Source organism: Xiphophorus maculatus, chromosome 1 (genome assembly GCF_002775205.1).
Source record: "Xiphophorus maculatus strain JP 163 A chromosome 1, X_maculatus-5.0-male, whole genome shotgun sequence".
NCBI classification, from domain to species: domain Eukaryota; kingdom Metazoa; phylum Chordata; class Actinopteri; order Cyprinodontiformes; family Poeciliidae; genus Xiphophorus; species Xiphophorus maculatus.
Window position 1 is genome coordinate 29,891,204 of NC_036443.1, and position 24,204 is coordinate 29,915,407.

Genomic DNA, 24,204 nt, shown 5'->3' on the forward strand with positions numbered 1-24,204 from the left:
CTTTATTAACTCACGTTTCATGTCTTTAGAAAGACTTTTCTTTTTGTTTCAGTAGTTGCATCATGTTTGGTGTCTTTGGAGGAACTTTAATTTTCTTTTTTCAGTAGTTGCATCATGTTTGGTGTCTTTGGAGGAACTTTAATTTTCTTTTTTCAGTAGTTGCATCATGTTTGGTGTCTTTGGAGGAACTTTAATTTTCTTTTTTCAGTAGGTTCATCATGCTTGGTGTCTTTGGAGAAACTTTATTTTTCTATTTTCAGTAGTTGCGTCATGCTTGGTGTCTTTGGAGGTGTCTGAATGAACTCCAGCTCTGATTGTTCCCCGCTTTAACCACTGGGGACAGGCTGCAGAGACTCAGAGGAGGGAGGACTTCCACTGGTTCAGTTGGACTCGGTGCCACCAGGAGAGCGCACACACTGTCCAGGATTTCCCTAAGCTCTCATTTTTCTGTCCTCTCTGGAGTTAGAAACCTTCCACGGCTTCCTCCCTGCAGATGCCTCAGCTTTGCTCCAGCTAACCGCGGCTCTCACACCCCCAGCCGGACCTTCTTCCTCCCGGATCGAGCGCGCAGGTGGACCGGGATGATGGGCGCAGCCGGGTTGTTGGCGCTGCTCTTCGGCTGCTGGTGCCTCGTTGCGGCCCAGGAGCTTCCGGCCACCGGGCTGAACGGCTACAGCCTCCACCCGCCTTACTTCAACCTGGCGGAGGGCACGAAGATCACCGCCACGGCGACCTGCGGGGAGGACGAGGCCGGCCGGAGCCTGCAGGACCTGTACTGCAAGCTGGTCGGAGGCCCGGTGTCCGGAGACCCGAGCCAGACCATCCAGGTGAGTCCAGAACGTCACTAACTTCCGGTCCGGACTGGAAGCAGACCGGGAATGAGTTAATTTCACTTCATTAATACAGACTGAGCTTAAAAATGACCTGAGAACCGCAATTACTGTCAGATTCTCTGATGTTTTCAGGTTGTGCAACTTTATTTATTCACAAAAGCTCCTCTGTGTAAATATATTGGGAATAAATTGATTAATCACATGATAAATTCAAAGCTCAACATTTTCCATCTGCATGATTGATAGTTTTTCTCTTTCTCTACCAATAACTGGATGATAAAATTCTTCAGTCTGGTGTTTTGGTCTCAGATCTTTTTATGAAGGTTTTGTTTTGTTTATTATTTTTTATTCTTAAAATGTCTTCCAGTTCTAGTGTTTATTGATCTTTGAGAATGTTTTCTTGCTTTATTTTTTGCCGTTATTTGAAAATGGTCTCAAAACTACAATATTATTGTTTATCACAATAACTTCTGGGTCAATTTATCGTGACAGAGCTAAAGTTAAACCTAAAATATCTTTTTAGTAGAGGAATTTATCACAAACCATGATAACCTTCTGCACTGTTGTATTTCATCTTTAAAAAGTTTCAAAAACTATAAAATTAAAGTGTTTCACAATGTAATTTAATTTTACCACAGAAAAAATTAATATTATTTTCCAATACATCAATATAGCAGAAATAATAATAGAATGTGCCAATATTGATTATTTTGAAAACATTTTTAAAGATGCTTTGATTAAAAAATGTTTCATGTTTAATAACTTTAGTTTTTAGTTGAATTTTTAAAAATGTCATCTTGTCATAAGACATGATGTCATAAAGAAAACATGATTAATTTATTACACAAAATTAATGCATTTTCCAACAAAAAGTCAACAATTTAAAGTTGAATTTAGATTTATTTTCTACTCTGAGTCTAATTAGATCTTTAGATGCAGCAAATCTGTGTCTGATAAGTTTAACTGTCATACATAGACAAAAGAAATATAATAAAAATTTAGTTCATTTATTCACACAAGCCAGAAATCATTTGTTTTAATTTTGTCAGCTGTAAAAATGCAAAATGTTAAAGATTTTACGTCGTTAGAGGAATCTAATTCGCCTTAATACAGAGTTGGAGAATAACTACTTACATTTACTTGAGTAACTTTTTATTTAAATCTGCTTTTAGGTGTATGTTTATACGCTGCATTTTTACTCTTGTTTGAGTAAAATTTCTGGATTTTCTACCCACTGAATGAAAAACACTGCGACAGACTGGCGACCTGTCCAGGGTGTACCCCGCCTCCCGCCTGGAACGTAGCTGGAGATGGGCACCAGCACCCCTCCCGACCCCATTAGGGACAAAGGGTGAACAGAAAATGGATGGATGGATGGATGGATGAATGAAAAACAAACATGTTTTAACCAAAACTCCACCAGATACAGACACTCACCTGCAGTTTTTGTTAGTTTTGTAAGTTTTTTTACTGAAAGTAACTGATTTGGAAGCATTTTGAGTTTTTTTTGTTACTCATATGAATTATTTTACTTTTCTTCTTTAAAATACCGAAATTTCCACTTAGCTTTACATTTTGAGTCTCTGATGTAATTTTTTAAGTTACTCAGTACTTGAATAGACTTTTTACCAAATACTTTTTCACTCGTACTTGAGTAATTTCCTGGGCTGCTTTCCTGGAGAACTCGCCTCTGCCTACATCTGTTTTCTGCTGTACCTTTTAGCTACAAATCATTTTAATATCACTGATTTTAACCTCCAGCTGCTCTGCCAAGTCATTATTTCATGCACCGCTGAGTTTGTAGGTCTTGGCAAAGTTTAACACGGGTCAGTTATATAAGAACAGCCGATTTCATCCGGCCTCTGTTTCTGTTCCATCTTTTTGATTTCTGGGTGAGTTTTGGGCTCTTTTTAGCTTCTGTTAACACATGAAAAGCGAGTTGCAGGTTCGTGGGAGAGCACATAAAAACGTCTCTCTCCATCTCTCGGTTTTTCTCCCACCTGTTCCCCACATTCCTCCCAGCGACTGACCCGTGTCCTCCAATCAGACGGGCTTTACGCTCCCTGTTACCGGCAGGATTTCAAGTCCTGAGGGCACCAAAAAAAAAACAAGAATATTCAGGTTTAGTTTGGAGTTTTTCCCAGGAGGCGTACGAATGAAAATGTGCTGCTGAACTGAGATTTTTCTCCTAGATTAGGATTAATCTGCAGAGGTTGGAGAATCTTGCAGGGACTTGTTTTAAGCCTCAGGGTACATTTATTTCCAAAGTGCTCAAGCTGTTTATAGGAACTTTAAAATTCGTGCCTGTGCCTTAATTAAAGTCAAACAAGTTACTGAATTAGCACAATAGTTCAAAGGTGTGAATGTAGGATCAGCTAGATGACAGTAACTGACAGGAATAATCTCTCATTTCAAGGTTTTAACCTAATCTTTCTCTGATTTGTTACAACAGTTTGCCAAATTAGATTTGATTTTTTTGATTTGAGTAAGAAATACAAAAAATGCTGAACAGCTGGTGAACTTCTTGAAAATAAAAGTTTACCTGCTCACTTGAAAACTTGAATTAAGTTAACTGGACAATTGTTTTGGTTTTAATTCAGAAATTAAAGTTCATCCAGCTGATTTAACAACAAGAAACAAGTTGTGTAAATATTGTTTTTTAAGTCCTGATTGCTCATTAATCTTCAGTTATGAGTTGTTATACGTTAATACTGTAATTTAAGCCAAATAATTATTTCACATTATTCAAAAAAACTGTTCCAATTTCTTATTTTAAATTGCAAGACTTTAAATTCTTGATTCAACTTGCATGAATAAAATATCTGACAATGCATTTTATTAAACATCATATTGAATTCTGCTCAGAAATATATAGCTTAAGCAGTTTAATAAAACATTGTTTTATTAAAGTAAAACAGAAAAAAATAAAGCAAATATTTTTGCAAATTCACAGTTGCCTTACAATGAATCCTTGCCTTAAAAACACACAGGAGGATACAAAAACAAGCCGCTAAGCATTCTGGGAAATAATTCCCACTCCCACATTTTTCGTCTTTCTGTTTTTTTAAGTGCAAACTTAAAAACTCCCATTTATTCTCCTGGGGTTTTTATCACAACTTACTACTGAAAATTAAGTTCAAAATCTAAAACTTGCAAGATTTCTTTAGACTTAAAGAGTAGAAGTTAAAAAATGCTACTCAAATGTTTTACAGCGTAAGATTTCATTGAGAAATCCATGAAACAGGAGAAAATGACTTTTAACCTGACTGACCTGCAGTGACATATTTTTTTTTACTCCAGTTTCTTCAGGCTCATACTTGTCATCCATAAAGCTAATCGCTACAATAACTGATGGATTAGTAAATAATCAGGAGGATTATGGAGAAAAATAGACAAACTGTTTGAAGTAAAGGCTTTGACCAAGTGTTTAAAATGGTTTTCTACATTTAGTCTTGAAAAGAAAACTTTAAAGGTTCATTTCTTTGGTGCAGCACAGAAATGAATAGAATACATGGAGCATGAATTAAAGTCTCTACTTTGACAAACAGCTGTGAAAAATAGATTTTTCCAGCATGTATAATAATCATTTTGCCTTTATTGGTGCTTAAAGAAGAACACATGAACTTCATTTTGATTTTGTAACCAATAAATAAACTTTTCATGATTAGAAATCCTCCTTACGTTTTATCCAGAAGGTTTTATGTTTTAACTAGACCCTTCAGGAAGTTGTGATTAAGCCTGTCACAAAATTTGGCCGGATGATAAATTGTCCAAGAAATTATTGCAATAAATGGTAATATTGTTGTTTTGAGACTTCAAGTAACATTTTGAAAATGACATAATACATGTTTGCCGACTCAAAGCCTAATAAACTTTAATTTTGTACAGAAAAATTAACGTTTTTCTGTACTAAAAAAAACTCACAGGAACTGGAAGACATTTAAATATTCAAAATAAAGCACAACGACCAAAAGTAATAAATAAAAGCTACACACAGCCGAAACCATAAATAAAATGGATTATGAAGTCTATGACAAAATATTAATATTAAATATTAATAACCAACCATATAAATTATTCATTTTAATTTATAACAGGTTTGTTTGATAATCTTTGTTTTCCAATGTGTAAATTCTCCCCATTGGAATCAAATCCGTTGTATGTCAAACATCTTTAGATGTGATTTCAGGTTATGAATGATTCTAGTTCAGTGAATAATTTATTGTACAGTTAGAAACTGAATCACAAAGAAGACGTGAATGGCGCCAAGTTTTACGTCCACCTTGGCTCCTCTACAGACCAACTTCCTAATTACCCTCCATGTCGGCCATCTTAGGGGCAGTACTGTGACATCTGCAGCCAGGAGGAAAGCGACCGAGCTCATCCCATCACCAACGCCATCGATGGGACGGAGAGATGGTGGCAGAGCCCCCCTCTGTCCCGCAGCACCGAATACAACCAGGTCAACGTTACGCTGGATCTGGGACAGGTAGGATTCACGAAAACCTCCTCGAAACACGAGACGTTTGGATTCTGGTCGTCATCAGAACATCTCTGTCCTTAAATGTCATTTTCTTTACTTTGATGTCTTTCTTTGGGTCAGGCTTGGTTTCTGAGTTTAACCCTGTTGGCCTGATGTTGCATCACAGCGTTGACCTTTTTTCTGCTTCCTAAGTCTTAAATCAACGCCTGATGTATAAAAGAAAACGGGATGCAGAGCTTTTCTACTAATTGTCGACACTACAACAACTATATAAGCTCAGGGAAAAGTTTTAATTAAGAAAAAATAGTGAGGGAGAGGGAAGTAGGTCAGTTATGCTAGCTTGACTTTGACAACTGTAACATGTAGATGTTCTGTGGAATTCAATGAGTTTCGGTTCAGTTAAAAAATAAAAGATTCGACCAAAACAAAAACTCTGACAGGTCATCAGTAGAGCAGTTTGTTTACATTATTTAAACAATTGATTAGATAATTGTTTAAATTGATTTTAAACAATTGTTTAAATTTAGACAATTTAAATTTGTTAGCTTAGCTAATAGCAGCTAAAGCTAATCAACCACAGTGATCATTTAGTAATAATCACAAAATAAATATCAAGTCTAAAACCGTAAAACCATAACAGGCAGAACGTTCTGTTCTGTTTTGGGAAATGTTTGAGTGGTTTTTTGGTGTTAAATCCAGAAACGTTAGTGGTGTTTCTGTCTGTTGCTATAGCAACGAGTCTGTGCGTAGCGTAGCCGACTCAGACTGTGAGAAAAAGACGACTACAAGTGGTCTTTAGTTATTTTTTTCTTTGCTGTGGCACTCTGCACTAAATTAATACCTTCATATCCAGGTTTCATTTAGCTGATGGAGTTATTCTACCGCAGCAGCGCTTCTATGGACGACATGTGAATGAAAAGCCTTTTTGCCCCCCCCCGCATTACGCACATGTCCATATATAAACAATATATGTATATATAAACAATAACACGCAGGGGCTCCGTGTCTAAAAGGATGAACTTCATCTTTTCAGGTCAGTTACAACTTTGATTTTTAAGTAAGTGGCCATTTGAAAACATGAAGATTAATCACTGGGAAAGGACAACGTCTTTGTAATCCATTGCAAAATATTCAACAAGAAAACAAGTTTTTAAAATGTTAAATCTTTGTCCAATGTTTGTGGCTGCAGTAAAATGTTGTGCGGATCTCTTGAATATATTGTAGGGCTGAAACGATTAGAGGTTTAGCGTTAGCCTATGCTGAATAGGCTATTGGTGTAGCGCTTTAGCGTTAGCAGAACTAAAGTTTGATTAGTGCTGGTTAGCAGAAGTAACTTTTTAATAATTAGTGTAGCACACAACTTATGGATCACCATGTTATTGTTTAGTGTCTTATCTCCATGTAAATCAAAATATTTCTGTATTTGAACTGTTTTATTACCAAGAACGGATCTGAGTGTTCAGAGTTTATCTGCCTGATGGCTCTTCTTAGCTCATCACTGCTGCAACTGGGCTGAATGAAATGAGTCAAAGAAATGCGCTCCCACACTTTTGTAGCATATATTTTCACTTTTTAGCACTCATCCTGGACTCCTCTCTAACCTTTTTTTGTTGTTTCTTTGGAGTATTCCTCTTGAACCTCTTTATGCTCCTGAATGCAGCTCTTTTGTTCCTGGCAGTCGTACTCGAGTGCCTTCCACCTGTGTGTAAATCTGTGATCTTGTGTCTTCAGTAAGTGTGATTTGTGTGATTTGTGTGATTGTGTTACAGTGCCAGGCACAGACATGTTTGAAAGAGTATGGGAATGAATAGCATTGATATTTCCAGAGAACTTTGAACCTAATGAGGCTGTTTTTTCCCAGAAGAACCTGAATTCAGCTCGTCTCATTATTCAGGAATGAATGGCTGCTTAAAACTGAGAGGAGAAACTTAAACTGGTACCATTTGGGTTTCTGCTCTGTCTGGTCAAACAAATGATAATTACACATGAATCAATCAAGCTGGGAATGTTTTGGTGGTGAACTATGAACATGAATAGATTCACTTTTATTCTGTTTGAACTGAATATCAATTAACCTGAGAGGTTCACCATAATCTGTTACACTTTCTTACTACTTTTATTTGAGTACAATTTTTGGATTCTCTACCCTCCTGTGGTGAACGCCACGTGGGCCAAAAACAGGAAATTAACTACTAGGGCATTCTGGGTAAATGCAACCAAATCAAACATGTTAGCCTAGCGCTAGCTGGAGAAATGAATCTTGGTCTTTCAGTGAAGACAAAAGAGAAATCATTAAATCCGACACCACTCCATTTTTGTTTACAATTCGTGAAGAAAGAAGTTGCGCTGAGTGTTTTCTTCAGAGGTTTTTGTGTTGTTTTATTCAGTTGGTCTTGTTGCAGCGCCCCCACAGGTGAGGAGGGGAACAGCTCAAAGGGTTTGGTTGGTTTGACACAAAATTGGAACAAATGTTGCAATTTTGGTCCCAAATTAAACCCAATCTACGGGATTATCAGGTGTGAAAACACTCTCAGGTATGTTTTTGGTCTGTTGGACAAAGCATTGCCAAGTAAAGTTTTTAAAACCCAACTTTAGAAGTTTGAGCTCTTTTAAACCGGCTTGTTGTTGCGGCTGATTTAAATGGTTGTACATCAGAACGGAGCGCTACAAGAGCAGCTTTACTGAGACAACAGGCACAGAGGGGGGAGCCTCTGCAGTTACCCGGCTACGGTTTTATCCTGAAAGAATGTAGGTGGGTTTGAGTTTGTGTCAGTGACACGGTGCAGACGACCCTGCCTCCAACTAAATGAAAGAGAAAGAGGGAGAGATTGGAATTTAAGTTAACCTGTCCCAACCTGCAGAGAGGACGTTTGCCCCCTGGTCTTACCCTCCCTGCACCTTCAAAACGGTCAGATTCACAGATGGAGCTGTAGAAATGTCAAATTGAACAAATCTCTGCTTTTTAGTTACGTTTCCAAAGGATTTTCATAGATTTTTAGCTGAGGTGGGTGGAGTAGCCAAACATTACACTCAAGTAAGAGTAAAAAAGTGTTTGGTAAAAAGTCTACTCAAGAACTGGGTTTTGATCAAAATGTCAATCATTTAAAATTAAAAAATACACCAAAATATAAGGTTAAGTGGAAATTTTGGTATTTTAAGGGAAAAAAAAACAATAATTAATGTATCCAAATCAGTTTCTTTAAATAAAAATCTTTAACTGCAGGTGTGTGTCTTTATCTGGTGGATTTTTGATTGAAACATGAAAGTCCAGGAATTAAGTCAAGCAAAAATATAAATTTTTTTAGCTGCAGAAGCATGTCTTTCCACCAAAGGAATGTTATGTTGTTGCATTTTTAGGCAATAAAAAGTTTATTTTTCTTATTCAGAAAGGACATATTTGTTTATTTACATCATTTTGTGCATTTCTGATAATGTGTAAAAAAAAAAAGAGTTGGGTGGTTAAATAAAAAATTGCAGCTAATTGATCAAATCAATTACTAAAAATAATTGTCAGTTGCAGCTTCACTTTATTCCTTTTAAGTTTTGCTTTATTACATTCATTGTCCTGTAGTTTGATGTGAAATGTGGGAGGAGGATTTGAGAAGTGGAAAATGACTCATTTATTCCCCATTTAAGCAGGAATAAAATCGCTTTCATTGCATGCCCAGGTGTGATTGCTTCATTCCACAGATGTGTGGTAGTGGAAGAAGTGTTGTCACAGGTAAAGGGGAGGAGAAAAACCTACCTGGAGGAGGAGAGGCGAAGCAAAAAGTGAGCAGAAGCAAACAGGAAGGGGAGGAGAGGAAAGAGGGATGAAACATGGGGGAAAACAGACATGAGGCGGAAGGAGGAGGAAAGAACAGGGGATGCTTGTCTGTTTCAGAACATATAATTAGAGCACACTATGCTGTGTGTGTGTGTGTGTGGGCGTGTGTGTGTGTGCAGGTGTGTGTGTGAGAAACAGAGTAAAAGCAACCTGGTTTCTTGTAATCAGATCCGTCAGCAGCTTTCAGCCTAAAGCCCTGCGGAGCTGAGCTACGTTTTCTTCTGGTTTTATCTATTTCATGATTTTCATGTCATTTTTTTCAGTAATTCACTACAAAAACACAGAAGCTTACCAAGTAATTTTGGTCTAGTTTTTAGTGCAAATATCTTATTACACAGGAAATAAGACAAAGCTAATTTAGAAGTTTCTATTCAGCAAGAAATAGAAGCTTGTTTTAAGTCAATAATTCCTTAATATTGATAATAAGCACTAATTTCATTGGCAGATAATTTTACTTATAAAATGAGAAAAATCTATTATTATAAGTCACTGAACGGCTTTTTAATCAATATTAAGGAATTATTGACTTAAAATTAGCTCCTATTTCTTGCTGAAAAGTTACTTTTAAGTGGTTTTCATCTTATTTCAAGTGTAGTGAGATATTTACACCACAAACTAAACCAAAATTACTTCCTAAGATTTTGTGCTTTTGTGGTGTTTAGACTTAAATAGAGAAAATATTGGTAATATAGTCCTAATTTTACGGGAGCGGGCCATTAGAAAAACGTGAATACAGACATTTTTCTTAGATGTTGTAAAAAGACTAATTTATGACTTTTGGAGCTCAGAAATTAGTTTGTTTTTCCTAGAAAATTTCTGAGCTCCAGAAGTTGAAGGTTAGCAATAAAAAATCAGAAATGTTTTGTGTAATCTCAGACATTTTCTGGGGAAAAAAACATGGATATTTCTGAGCTTGAAAAGTCAAAATGTTGCTAGGAAAAGCTCAGAAATTTTTAGATTAATTTCTGAAATTCTCTTGAAAAAACTTTGAAATTTCAGTCAAATTTTACACTTTTGAAACTCAAATTTTTAAAAGTTTTTATTTTTGATAATTGATAATTTGATAATTCAAAATGTCATTAAAAAAAAAAAATCAATTTTAAAGTCAAGATTTTTTTCTCTCGATTATCTTAATTCTCTTCAATATGATTCACAACACAAGTTTTGACTTTTTTTTTCTTCAAGCTTCCAGCATATTTGCATTATATTAAGAAAATAGAAAAAAATATGTTTTTAGAAAACACAATGCATTCTTATTAAAAATTGAACCAGTCTTAAAGATTTATCAGAATATTTTTCAGTTTTGGATCCATTTTAATTTTTATTCTTAAATACCTAAAGTTGTATAATTGTTATCAAGTGAATATTTTTGATTGGCTTCCAAACAAACATTGATTTTCTGGTGACATTTTGGAGGATTGCTTTCTGCAATCGGTTTTATTTAGAGGTTTCATTATAAAGGGGAATACTGCAGATGCAGTCCACACTTATTGTTCTTACTTGTAATTCAACTTAAAATTATGCAATATTATCCGTTGGTTAAAACTTTAAAATCCCTGTAAAATATACTTTTAGTTGTATTGTTAGACAATGTGAAGTAGTTTATGGGGTAGGAACACTTTTGCAAGTTTTCTTGTCGTTTTTGTCCGACTCACATTGCAGTGCTAATATAACTTCATTGTTTTCTATAAGAGATCATTTCCTTCATCCCTGACTGAATTCATCCTGCTCCTGATTGTGTTTTATTGTGTAACTGATCCTTTAATCCTTTAATTGGCACAGTGCAGCTCTGAGCCTCAGGGAGGAGGATAGCATGAAGCTTACAGATCTGGGAAATCCCAGAGGTTTTTCTTACATCTTACCTGCAGCTTAAACGCTTGAGCTTTCTAAAGATTCAACGTTAATATCAAGTGATGACTGATAGCTCAGCTAAACAGGTTTCTAGGGTTTGATTTACCTCCATAATATTGTCACAAGAAGAAATATTCTGCCTCAGAGCAATGCAAGAAACCTTGGATTTGTTACTTTAAGGCTTGAATATTTTAATTCTTTGCTAATAGGAAGTGAAGAAATAATCTGTGGGTCCAACATTTTGCAGAAAGAGTTTAAAGAAATTTTTTGTTTTAGAAATTTTGGAACAAAACTGAAACATTTCTTACTTCTTCAGCTGCTGTGGTTCTCTTTCACACTGCACTGAGTTAAATGATTAAAACCCTTTGACCCTTTGAGCAGCCTGTTCCCCTCCTGGCCTGTGGGGGTGCCACACCAAAACCACTGAAGAAAATAACACAAAACACTGAATAAGTCACAGAGCATAACTTCCTTCTTCTCAAAATAGAAAAATAAAATGGAGTGGCGTCATTTTTTAGCCCAGTGGGGCCCAAAGTGGGTCCTGGAGGCCCGGCCTCCTGCATGTTTTAGTTCTCGCCCTGGTTTAACACACCTGGATCCAATGGCGGCTCGTTAGAGGCCTAAGAAGAACACTGACCTGCTGAAAAGGTTGTTGGTAAAACCAGGGAGAGAACTAAAACGTGCAGGATGCCGGCCCTCCAGGACCCACTTTGGGGACCCCTGTTTTAGCGTTTGTAGGATTTTGTTTTTAGTTAAAGACCAGAAGCAATTTCTCCCGCTAGCATGTTTGTTTTGGTTGTTTTTACCCAGAATGCCCTGCACTGTAGCACTCTTCCTGCTTTTGGAGCGGTCTCCAATCTGCTTTGTGTTCGAACCATGCCAAAGTTTACTTCAAAAAGACCGAAACTGAGGTTTGTAAGCGGACCAGAGTTCGCTTTTTTTCCGATTGCGCATTCACACCTCCACAAACGAACTGGACTTTCTACAGAAACAAACACAGGGTTTCCCCAGTGTATTATAGGCCACCAGGCTTAGCATTGCTTAGTTATTTACCTTAATAAAATGTTAAGTTTGCATTTTTTAAGTCTTTATAGTTGGTGTTCAGATATTAATCAATAACACAAAATCATCAAGTGATATTTTCAAATTTCCTTTCAACTTTAAACATTTTTTAACTCAAAAGCACGACGGGCCTCTGGATGACTGACCGCCGAGCGCCACAACCATCGGGCTTAGCAAGTTATCTGGGGGAAACCTTGGAAGTGGATTCAAACGGACTGAATGCATCCTAAAAATAAATTGGAAGGCAGATCTTTTACTAATCAGCTCCCAGTTTTAATCTGCGAGTCAGACACACGCTTTACCTTTAAGACTAGGATTAAAACTTTCCTTTCCTAACTGAACTGATTTAAGCTGAATTCTGCTGTTTTTCACTTTCCTTGTTAAGTTGTTCCTCTCTGCTGCCACCTATAGGCTCGTCACAGTAACAGATTTTACTGGACCATAAATTGTCCCAGAAGGTATTGACATAAACTAGAATGTTGTTGTTTTGAGATATAATATAATGTTAAAGGTATAATAACAATGTAAGAAAGATCAATAAACTTTCAATTCTAACGAACATTTAACACTGGATCTGGAAGACATTTTAAATATCCAAAATAAACAAACAAAACAACGGAAACAGTAAATAAAATTAATTATGAAGTCTCTAAACAAAATTGTTCTAGTTGAGACCAGACTGAAGACTTTTATCATCCAGTTTTTGGAGAAAGAGAGAAAGAAAAAACAAAAACTATAAATTATGCAAATGGAAATTCTTTTGCTTTTATGATGAATAGATTCATTACTTTTTGCGGCAGGCTTACTGTCGCCACATGCTTGCTCAGGAGGAGGGATTTCTGCCATCTTAATGTCTGATCTGCACGTTTTACAGTTTGGTGTTTTATGTCAGACTGAATTTAATGGAACTGGATCAGAACCTCATTGCATTGGAAGTGGTACCTGTCCGGATCAGCAGACGTTTCTGAACCAGAATAATCTCTCTGTGTTTTACTTTCACCAGCGTTTAGATGAATCCTGTAATGAATGACGATGAAGTGATGCCAAAGCTGAAACTCTGCTGTTTTGTTTTGCCTGTTTCCTCTCTGACCCATCGCTCTATTGGAGCGTGAGACTTCAAAATACCCCAGTTGTATCTACGTTCTTAATATAATCAATCTTCTGATCTTTTTCTTCCTTGTCATGTCAGTCGTAACTCTCAGGATACAAAGACTCTTCTGTGCAGAGTCTGAGGGAACGGACCAGGATAAAAGCTGATCACCATGAAGCCCGTTTCTCTTCATTCCTAATTCACGCTGCATACAACTGGAGCTCATTTTTAGGTTTCTTCTGGCCTTTTTTGGGCTGGTTTTCACAACGCTGGGGGCCAAATCAGATGCAGCCTTACTTCTAAAACTAGTTAACGTGTTCCTGGAAAAACACTTAACTCTGTAAAACATAAGTTATGGATTATAAAACGCCAGATGGACCAAATTTTTGAAAAATCACACCACCGTTTCTCAACTCTGAGAAACCTTAAACTAGATAAACACTGCAAAAACAAAAATCTTACCAAGTCATTTTGATCTAATTTCTAGTGGAAATGCTTTAGTTTCATCTTATTTCCAGAGTACTGACTTAAAAGGAACTTTTCAGCGAGAAATAGGGGCTAATTTTAAGTCAATAATCCCTTAATATTGATCAAAATTGTTTCATTGGCATTTTAAGAAGCCGTTCAGGGACTTAAATCATTTCTCGAACATGCATGAAATAATCAAAGCAACAGTCCATGTTTGTTTTGATGAGGGAATAACTTTACAAAATGACGTAAAGCTGAAAAAAGTAAATTTTTCTGAGTATTTTTCTGAATGGCCCTTTAAAAGCGTCCATTAATCTCCATCAGAGCGTTTGAGCTCATCCGTTTCTGCTCCTGTGACTTTATCCCTCAAAACAAGACCGGCCTGAGGGAGGAAAAGTTTCCAACACGCTGTTTGCAGACAGACAGGTTGAGACGCCTCGCTCCGCCGGGCAGCGCGACCCCTGACCCCTGACCCTCTATTCAGCTGGCTGCCTTTGTCCTGCCGTGTTTGCCCGCCCTCACCAGCGCTCCCAGCCTCTCCCAGTGACTTAGCATCCAGAATGCTTCTCAATGGGCCCTTTATGGCTCCATTGTGCCGCTGAGTGTGTTTGACTCATTCACAAAGTCTGTAGAGAACAAACATGGAAGAAAGTTGTGAATGGGAAGTGAAGTGTTTTTTGATACTCGGCAGTCATAACGAGAGAGGAAATTAATTAAAAATCAGATTAGATCAGTTGACCAGAAGGCTCAACTCTTTATTTGTTCTCCCTAAATTGGATTTCCTCTCCTTTGTTGCTGAAGGAGAAACAGAAGAGGAAGAGTTTCTTCTTCTTCTTCCCTTCAGGTCATAAGACGTTTTCATGAACTACAGAAAGCAGGCGTTTGGTTCTGTTGTGATCTCGTTCTCAGATGATCAAACTGAGAGAAAAGAGAAAAACAATAAGTCATGGGAATGGAAATTATTGAGCTTGTTCTAATTTATAGTGAGATTAATTGATTTATTGGTTATTGCAACAGGCCTAATCATTCATTAAAAAGTAAAAAAATTGGATGAGAAAAGTCTTCAGTCTGGTGCAAACTAGGCCATTTTTTAAAGAACATTTTTTTTGAAGGAAAACTTTAAATTAGAATTTAAAGTTTATTGATCTTTGAGAATGTGTTCTTGCATTGCATATGCTATTTATTACATTATATTACTTAAAAATGGTCTCAAAGCAACAATATTATTGCTTATATTATACAATAACTTCAACAGCCTGTCAATTATCATGACAGGCTTATGAATGATAAAAGCTTTTTGGAGAAAATTATAATTGTTTCCCTGAATAAGTTGTCACTGAATCATTTCAGGTCAGAACGTATTGATGAATCTAAACGATTCCTCCTGAGGAAAGCTGCAGACTGAGCAACATGTCTGGTTCTGTGCCCTTCCTTAAGGACACAGAACTTTTCTTCCTGCTTGGACCGGGCCAGAACCAGAATAGCCTGCCGTTGCTATCTGGCAGCACAATGAGTTCATTTTGATAGAAGAACTGAGTGAGAACTGTTCTGCTCTGAAGGCGAAGACTGACTGACTTATTTTTATACTTATTTTTAGTTCTTCCTTTAAATTAGTCGGGATTTTTGGATTCTTGTTCCAAGATTAGAGGGAAAGTAACAAAATGCAACAAATCATTATTGTTATTATGACTTATTATTATTCAGATTTTCAGTCTCCATGGTGACTCCATTGGGTTTTGCTTTAGTGCTCAAATAAATCCATCTATACATCCACCAATTTCTTTCTATCCATCCCTTCCTCCATCCAGCCACCCAGCCAGCTTGCATTATTATGCTATTTATTACATTATATTACTTTAAAATGGTCTCAAAGCAACAATATTACTGTTTATCCCAATAACTTTTGGGACAAAACATGTATCGTTCATCCATCCATCTGTTTTTCTTTCCATCCATCCATATTTCTGTCTTTCCATCAATCTACCTATCTATCCATATGTTTTTGTGTTTCTGGATCAAAACGTCGTCAGGCTAGTTTCTCTCTGCTGCACGTCATCAGCGTTGGGATCAGATCTGATCAGTGAGCCAATAAATCTTCTTACAAACTGTTTCTATAGGCTTGGTCTGAGTTTCACATTAAATTCAGTTTTAAATGTAAAATTAGATCAAATTTAGGATTGTTGTTAATGAGGAAATGAAGGCTGGCAGGTGAATGATGAAATGCTGTGTAAGGAGGCCACAGAGGAAACTAAAGGAGACGTTTGCCCTTCTTAATGTGACGGTAAATATTGGTTTCAGTCGGGTCAGCGGCAGCAGCTTGTTTGAGTTTCTCCTCTTTCCTAAGAAGCTCTGGAATGAAAGACGTGGGGGAGGAGAGGAAGACTTCAGAGGAAGGAGGAGGGCAGGAAGTTCAGCCCTTTACATTAAGCTCTATGAACATTTTACGGACCAGAATTACACAGAAAGGATGAAAGATCTTCCCATTTGTTGCATTTTTACAGAACTGGGTTACATTTACTACACGAAAAATTCACCAGACACAGACACACATCTGCAGTTTCTGTTAAAGTTTCATGTTTTTTATTGAAAAACTTATTTAGAAAAAAAATATTTTGCCCAATTTTGTTATTTTTTGTTAATTATATGAATTATTTTAATTTTCGTCTTCAAAATACAAAAATTTCCACTTAACTTTACATTTTGATTCATCTGATGATGTCATTTTTAAATATTAAATGATTGATCATCTGATCAGTTCCTCAGTACTTGAGTTGACTTTTTACCAAATACTTTTACTCTTACTTGAGTATAATTTTTGAATACTCTGCCTACCTCCAAACACCAAGCAGCCCAGCTCCAAAAGCAAGAAGTGGACTACAGCGCAGAGCATTCTGGGTAAATACTACCAAAAACAAACGTGTTAGCCTAGCACTAGCTGGAGAAATGGTTTGTGGTCTTTTAGTAAAAACAAAGGCAGAATCGATAAAATCTGACGCTGCTCCATTTTGTTTTCATTTTGTGAAGAAGAAAGTTGCGTTCAGTGTCTTCTTCAGAGATTTTTGTGTTGCTTCCTTCAGTGGTTCTTGTTGCAGCGCCCCCCATCAGGCATGTTTTTGGTTAAACACTTGCTGTTTCTGTTAATGTTTCATACGTTTTTTTTATTGAAAGAAACCAATTTGAAAATAAAATCGAAAAAAGTGAAGTGCAAAAAGTTTCATCAAGATGTTTAGAACATTTTATTAGCTTGTTTTAAAAGTGAACCTGGATGTTGAACTGCCTTTTAAATCCCATGTCCAGGTGATAAAATCACTGAGGCAGTGTGAATCTCCATCTCCATTATTATTAGGACACTGGCAGCTGTTTGCTTGACCTTGTGACCCTGCGGCCTTCGGCATGCTCTCGGTTTGTCTGCTGTTGAGGCAGATGGAGATAAAGACGTTTTTTTCCCTGGCAGACTGTAATAGAGCTGCTGAGGAAACCCAGCTGATGCTGCCTGGAGGAGCCGTTTCATCTTGAAACCAACAGCTGGGAAGCCTCAGCGTTCGCTGAAGCTGAACCACATTCTGGACATACCTGGCATGGAACCGGCCATCTCTGTCTGCCTGAAGAATAGACGTAACAAATGCTAATATTTAAATGACTGAATGGCCATGAAGTCCTTTTTGTTGAAAGTTTTTCCTACAAAGAACCTTCTGAAAGCTGCTGGGAGAAAATGTATTTGACTTTACTCTTACTTTTTTTAGCAACAATGTTTGCGTCTGTTGAGAAGAATTCCCAGAAATGTTCATATTCCAGGTCATGAAAACACAAAGTGAAGAACATTTTCCAAAAACACCCTTTGTTTCTTTCTGGTTTCTGGTTGTTCAACAGGATATTGCCCAAAATGATCGTCATGATGATGATAGTTTGCAACAAATTGGTAAATCCTGGTTTTCCTTGGCGTATCATAAGCCTGGCGGGTCTCCAGGCTTTACTTTCTTTATAATCTGTGTTTTCGTCACCCTATTAGCTTTAGCATTTTGGGACCACTGAGCTTCATTCAAATACAAAGTGTGACTCGTCTAAAATTTGTAATGTCGTGTGCGTCCATTAAGCCTGTCGCAGTACGCAATTAATCAATTAGGTAAAAAGATGAAACTAAACATCAGTTGTTAATATCAGCAGAGTTTTACTTAATGGATCATTACGATACATTGAATATTACACTGATACCAATATGTAATGCATCCCTAATTTGGTGTTTCTATTCTATTTAAGAACCATTTTATTTTTAAAATGTTTGTAAAAAAAAAAAAAATCACAGTAATGAGCGTACTTCTTTGCCCTAATGCCTCATGTCCCCTAAATTTCGTGACGTCTGTTCCTCGGGACAGCCTGCTCTCCCTTTCCTCCTCCTTATCGCTCATCCTTCTCCCAAATTCAGACTAATTATGGAAAATGCTCCAGCTGTCTGTCATAATGAGGCATCAGCGAAGCTCCTCAAAGGAGCCGTGGATCAGAGAGATGGAGGAAGTCCAGGTCATGGCAGAGGAAAACTCCCTTCCTTCTTCTATACTCCCTTTCTGTCCCTTTCCCCTCATTCCTCTTCTGTCTAACTCTTTTTGTAAAAAAAAACATTTGGAAAATCTCAGCTTCTTGTTCCACTATGACCAGGAGTGATCGGTCTCTAAAGCTTGTTATATGCCAGCTGACTCAATATCAGCAGAAAGAGGCCTGAAAATAATTATTTCACCTCCTGTTTATCTTGTTTGGCTCCATGTTAACCTGGAGACGCTGAAGAGCAAATAGCATAAAAGGTCAAGGGATTTAAAATATTGATTTTGATTCATTCATAGCATAACTTTTAATGCAAATATGTTTTTTTTTCCTTTCTTGCACACAGAAGTCCTGAAACGGAACCTTTATGTGTTTCTGGTAGACCCGTAAATCTGACGCACGAATCAGCAAACGGCTTCTCTCGGCTGCTTCTCGTTAATATTTGCTTCTAAAGCCAATGTGATCAGGGTTAGAGACTAACTAAAGACTATTGTTGTGTTCAAGTTGTGCTAATGGAGTTAGCCTATCAGTGAAGCTATTCAGATATAAAGTAGGATCTCAATGGTAAACATGCAACATCGTTTTGGATTAACTACAGACTCTGCAGTTAAATCTATTTAAGATTTTTAGTGAGTTCCACCTCTATTAAATTTATAAACAAAGGCTGAGTGTAATTTTACGGCAAATTATTAGGGCCACTCTAAGAAAAAAATGGATTTGTACTTAAGTAAAGCTGTAGTTTTGTGAGAAGAAGTTGTAATATTACATAATATTAATTGTAATATTACATCCTTATTATTGTAACTTTATGACTTTATTCTGGTCATTTAGTTTTTATTTTTCATTAATATGGCCCTAATAATTTGTTGTAAAACTTGAAGGTACTTTAAATAAAAATATTCATATTTTGACTTTTTTCATTTGCTAAAGATTTTTATACATTTTCCACATGAAAAGTCCCAGAAGCTGGTGAAAGACAGCAGGCATCAGGAGACGGGCTGGAACCAAACAGGATTTTCAGGCCGACTGTTGGAGGTTTTCAGACTCTGCAGGTAGAAATCACCAGAACTGTCCAGAATAATGAGCTTCTCCCTCCTGACTCCTCCACCTTCAGCCCCTCCACCTCCGTCCTCCTCCTGGGCTCCGATAAGGAGCGTCTGGGAAGACGAGTCCATCGCTGTTTCCACGATGGGAGCCGACTCTCTTATCTGCTCTCCTCCTCCTACGAACGTCTGCTTCTCTTTTCTGACCTTGGCCTTCCTGTTGCTGTGTGGCTCTTATCGGGGCTGGAAGGTGCCCAAACCCATACTCTCGTTTCAATAATATCGATCATATTATCATAGAAAGCACAAGGATTATTAATAGAAAATGACATCAGGGAATTAAAGCGCATGAATTTAGACAGATTTGTTATTTTGGGGGTTGTTAGAGAATTTCATTTATAATCTGCAACTTGTTTAAATTTCTCATTTTTAAGCAGGCAAGAGCCAAAATATTTGTTGATTACAAATGTGCTCCTTAAATCAGCCTTTTTGATGATTTTTAAAGGGGATCTAATACGCAAAATCCACATCTTGCACTTTTTTTTTGCTTCCATTTGTGTTTCTGCTGCTTCTAAAAACAGCCCAAGCGCTTCAAAAAACCATCACTTTTTTGGCAACAAGTTAGTGTTTTTTGGTGTCTGAAAAATTAACCATTTCAAAAACCTCCGGAATGTAACGTTACCCAGCAACCCCAGCGGAACTCTGCCTGTTACCTAGCAACGAAAGCTGAGTTCCAGCACGTTTTCTGTCTCAAGTCATTTCTAGGCATCCACAGAAACTGGGTAATTTTTCTCAGATATGTCAAACATTTTTCAATAGCTGCATTACAGAAACTGTATTTTTATGTTTTTAATTGTATTAGGAAATTGGTATCAGGCAGAAAAAGCCAGATTGGTGCAACACTTAGCTAAGGTTCACCTTGTATAAAAGATATTTCTCCTGAAAAGCTAGTTTTTTTCTTCTTCTTCTTCTTTCTCCAGGGATATGTTGGTATTTTCAACTTTGTGACAATACTGGAATGCAAACAGCACATTGCCATGTCTTCACCCAGCTTCTCTTTTCCTGCCAGAACTTGCTGAAGATGGCATGATTGCTTCGAAGCTTTTAACACTACAAACTGTCATGAGGATTGAAGGGGGAGGAAGAAGCAGTCATCTTTAGATTTGAAGGCATGTTTTAGAGGCGCTGAGCTCACCGGCTGAGCGTGTACGGACCAGCTGCGCTGTGGATGTATAGGTGGAACGGAGCAGCCTGCATCTGTACATCTGCTGCCTCTGGGGATTCAAATCCCACCTGGAAAACGGTGTGGGTCCAACATGAGGGGTGCTTTAAGAAAGTGTGGAAGCTGTGATTAGGTACAGCTTGGTCTCCCTAATCTTTTCATTTAGACATTTGTAGGTAACAAGCAGCTCTAAATTCTTGTTTTTTTCTGTGCAGGAAAAACGCATATAAATCTGTTTTAAGGATGTTTTCACATCTGATAGTTCAGTAGACTTGGTTTGATTAGGGACCAAAATTGCAACATTTGTTACGTTTCCTGTCAAATTAACCAAACCCTATGAGCAACCTGTTCCCTTCCTCACCTGTGGGGGCGCTGCACTAAGAACCACTGAAGGAAACAACAACAAAAAAAACTCTGTTTACATTTCTTCAGGAAAAGTTATATTTTAGAGGTTATAAGATTTCTCTTTTGTCTTTGGCTGAAGCCCACGAGCCATTTCTCCCACTGGCGTTAGACCACCATGTTGGTTTTGGTGTTATTTACCCAGAATGCCCTGCACTGTATCTGCTTCTTGTTTTTGGAGCGGTCTCCGGCCCACTTGGCATTCACATATTCATTCAAACGCATTAGAGTTCACCTCAACTCTAGGGCAAGACTGAGGTTGAGCTTTCCTTTTTTTTTGCTATTTGCAAAAAGTGAGTGGTCGAAAATGTCAGAGAAGAATGGAGAAGCTGTTTTAAGATAATAACAAAACATCAGTGACTCAATAAACCACTACAGTGGACTCCGCCTTCATTTCTGCAGATGAACACTCCAAAATATTTTCCCAAAATGTGTCTGCTTGGGGATTTAAAACAAAAATGCAGCTTGGAAAGCAGAAACAGCTAAGAGCCTGACTGTAGGTGCTAGCTTCTGCGCTAGTTCCAAGATGGTTGCACGATGCATCGATACATTTTTTTCACTTCCGATACCGATATCTGAGATTTAGTATCGGCCGATACGGATCCGATACAGAAAAACAGGCTAAATTGAACCAATAAATTTACAAGCTTGGTCAAACTTGGAAAAACACAATTTAATTTGTTCAGTCAGTGCAATTAGGAGTTTAACAGCAGATGTAGATTAAATAATGAAGAAAACAATAAAAAAATAAACAGCAGTAAACCTTTTTTCATCTGGTTCAGAAAGTGAAATTAGGAATTATAAATAATAAAGTTAAATGTCTCTCAGAGCACGAAGCATAGAATCAGACTGAATAGATCTGAATGGATCAGGCTCACTGTCACTGATACCTGTTCTAGAATTTCTGTCAATATTGGGACCGATACAGATATTAATGTCGGATTGGTACATCTCTAGTGTGTATTGATGCCCACAAAGGTGTTTTTGGTGTTATTGAAATAGGCAGCTGTAACCGTTTTTAGAGGGGATCTGAACCCTGCCAGTCTGTGTGGTTAGAGCCAGATCACGTCTCACACCACCGCTTCACATCTACTCACCTGTTTGACCTCCATGTCGGCCTCCGTTGGTGGCTCAGAAGTGTGACGGAAGCAAATCGACTTCAATCCCCCGTTTGGTTTCGCTTCTTACATAAATCAGAGCGAGGCGCCAGGAAGGTGTCTCTGGATTGTCCTGAGAAAGTGTCTTAAATCTCTTCCAGAAGTTGACAGATGCAGCTGCAGCTTTTCCAGTCTGCCAGCCTTGCTTCTCATCTTTCCTTCTGCTCTCATCACAAAGCACACACACTTCCAGTTCAGAGTCCATGGAAGACACTTTCAGAGTCTCTTTGGAGTAAACTCGTGCTGCTTTTATTGGTTTTAGAGAACTGCTAGCATCTCTGGAGACGAACTGATCCAATATTAATATCTGTATTGTTCCAGTATTGAGAAAGTCTAGATTGAGTACAATGTGCTCCATATATGTGTAGATATCAACCCTTCTATTTGCACTTTCCGAACCATTTGACAGAAGGTTTCATGCAGTTTTGTTTTTACAGGTTTTTGTCAGATTCAGTTTCTTCGTTATTTATTTTACATTGGCTGTTCCACTCCTAACTGCACTGACTGAACAAATTCAAGTTGTTTTTCCATGTTTGAAAAAAGCTTCTGAAGTTATTGATGTATTTAAATGAGCTGAACTGGTGCAAAGTTATCAAATAAATGTGTGATTGAATACATTTATGTCTGTGTTTAAAAAAAGAAACATTTTCAATCAATTCAGCTGTTTTTTCTGGATTGAATCTGTTTTCAGATATTGGTATTGAAAGTGAAAAAGTGGATCAGTGGATCCATATTTCCCTATTTCTCAATGTGATTTATTTTAATCTGCTGGGATGATTGAACTTTATTTAAATAAAGAATATTTTCACATAATTATGCATCTTTACCATGAAAGAAAAGGAAACATGGTGTGCTTCCATGTTTCATTCCCAAAGAAATGGGCAAATTGTGATCTTTGGTTAAAATTATTCCTCTAAATTAGTAAAAACTTGTCTGGTTTGGATTATCGCTTGGATATCCTGAAATATCGATCTCTTGTGGGAACTTCTATGTATATTTTTTGAAACAAGTTTCTGTTTTCTATTTATTTATTTCCTTATGTCTTACTATTTTAGTTTTTCCCTTTTGTTAATGAATGTGTTGTCATTGTTTGTGCTTTGGATTTGTTGCTTTTTAATTGGAGGTCTCTGTCCACCTTTTCATTCTCATTGCTTTGTGTATTTCTCACCTCTTCTATTCCTCCGCTCAACTGTTTAATATTTCCTCATTTGCCTCCTCCTGCTGCCTTCCCCAGCTGCACCCACTCACCTGTAATTAGCTCTTCTGGTTCTTTGTCATTTTCTCCTCTTCCTCAGGATTTAAGCTCATCTTTTTTTTCTTCTACATTTGCTGGATTCTTCCATTTGTGTTTTCCCATCCTCATTGTAAGTTAAGTTTCATATTAAATATCCATCATTATCCTCCATTGATTATAACAATCACAAGTCAAAATGCAGTTTTTATTGTTCAAAGATGTATAAAATTCTGATAAAAATAGATTTATAAGATAACCTCAGCCCCTATACATGAAATAAAATATAATAGTCCTAAACAAGCTACAAACCAATAGCTTCCAACGAGCAATTAGCAGCAGTTGACATTTGTAACATTAAACATAGCTAAAATGGACAACATTAATAATAGTTAAAAACGTTTACAAAACATAGCAAAATTACTCATTAAACACTGTATAGTATTAAATTTGTCTGTTAAAATATTATATTTGTAAAGAAAACACTGAACTGATTCTAATATATACCCCGGTTACCAACGGCAACTGAAAAAGGGGGAGGAGCAGTCAGTTACTGGTTACTATGGTAACCACCAACTGCCAAGAGCAGCCTAACAGAACTTGATACACCAATAAACGCCCGAAGAAACAGCTTATTGACTAAACAAAATATTAAATATTTTAAAAATAAAACCCTGTTCTTGTTTATGCTGATGACGTTGTGATGTAACCATCAGAAATCCTTTACTGGGATATTTCTGTCATGGTTTTCAGATGGGAACATTTATAGGTTGCCCAATGTTGTCTTTTTTCCTAAACTCATCCAATCAGTTTAGGAAAACTGATTGGATGAGATATTGACGGCCTCTAGTTTTGTCCTGAATTTCCTTTCATGGAGGCCGGTTGGATGTAGTCGCTCACATATTTGTCTTGGACTGAAGTCGGCTCCAGGTGTCTGTTTTCGGTCAATCATCTGGTAACATCATGTCTGTTTTACTCACTAATTGGTGGTTGTTATTAT

General features: G+C 37.2%; 1 protein-coding gene across 2 annotated transcripts in view; it reads left to right on the top strand.

The window, feature by feature from the left end:
- Positions 1 to 365: 365 nt before the first annotated feature.
- Positions 366 to 24,204, top strand: part of lama5 (laminin subunit alpha 5) — a 92,255-nt gene continuing 68,416 nt past the window's right edge. For both annotated transcript variants that reach the window (XM_005801930.2, XM_023331222.1), the window contains exons 1-2: positions 366 to 827; positions 5,170 to 5,322. In XM_005801930.2, coding sequence (XP_005801987.1) covers positions 582 to 827; positions 5,170 to 5,322 — 399 coding nt within the window. In that variant the 5' untranslated portion in view covers positions 366 to 581. The remainder of the gene's footprint in view (positions 828 to 5,169; positions 5,323 to 24,204) is intronic.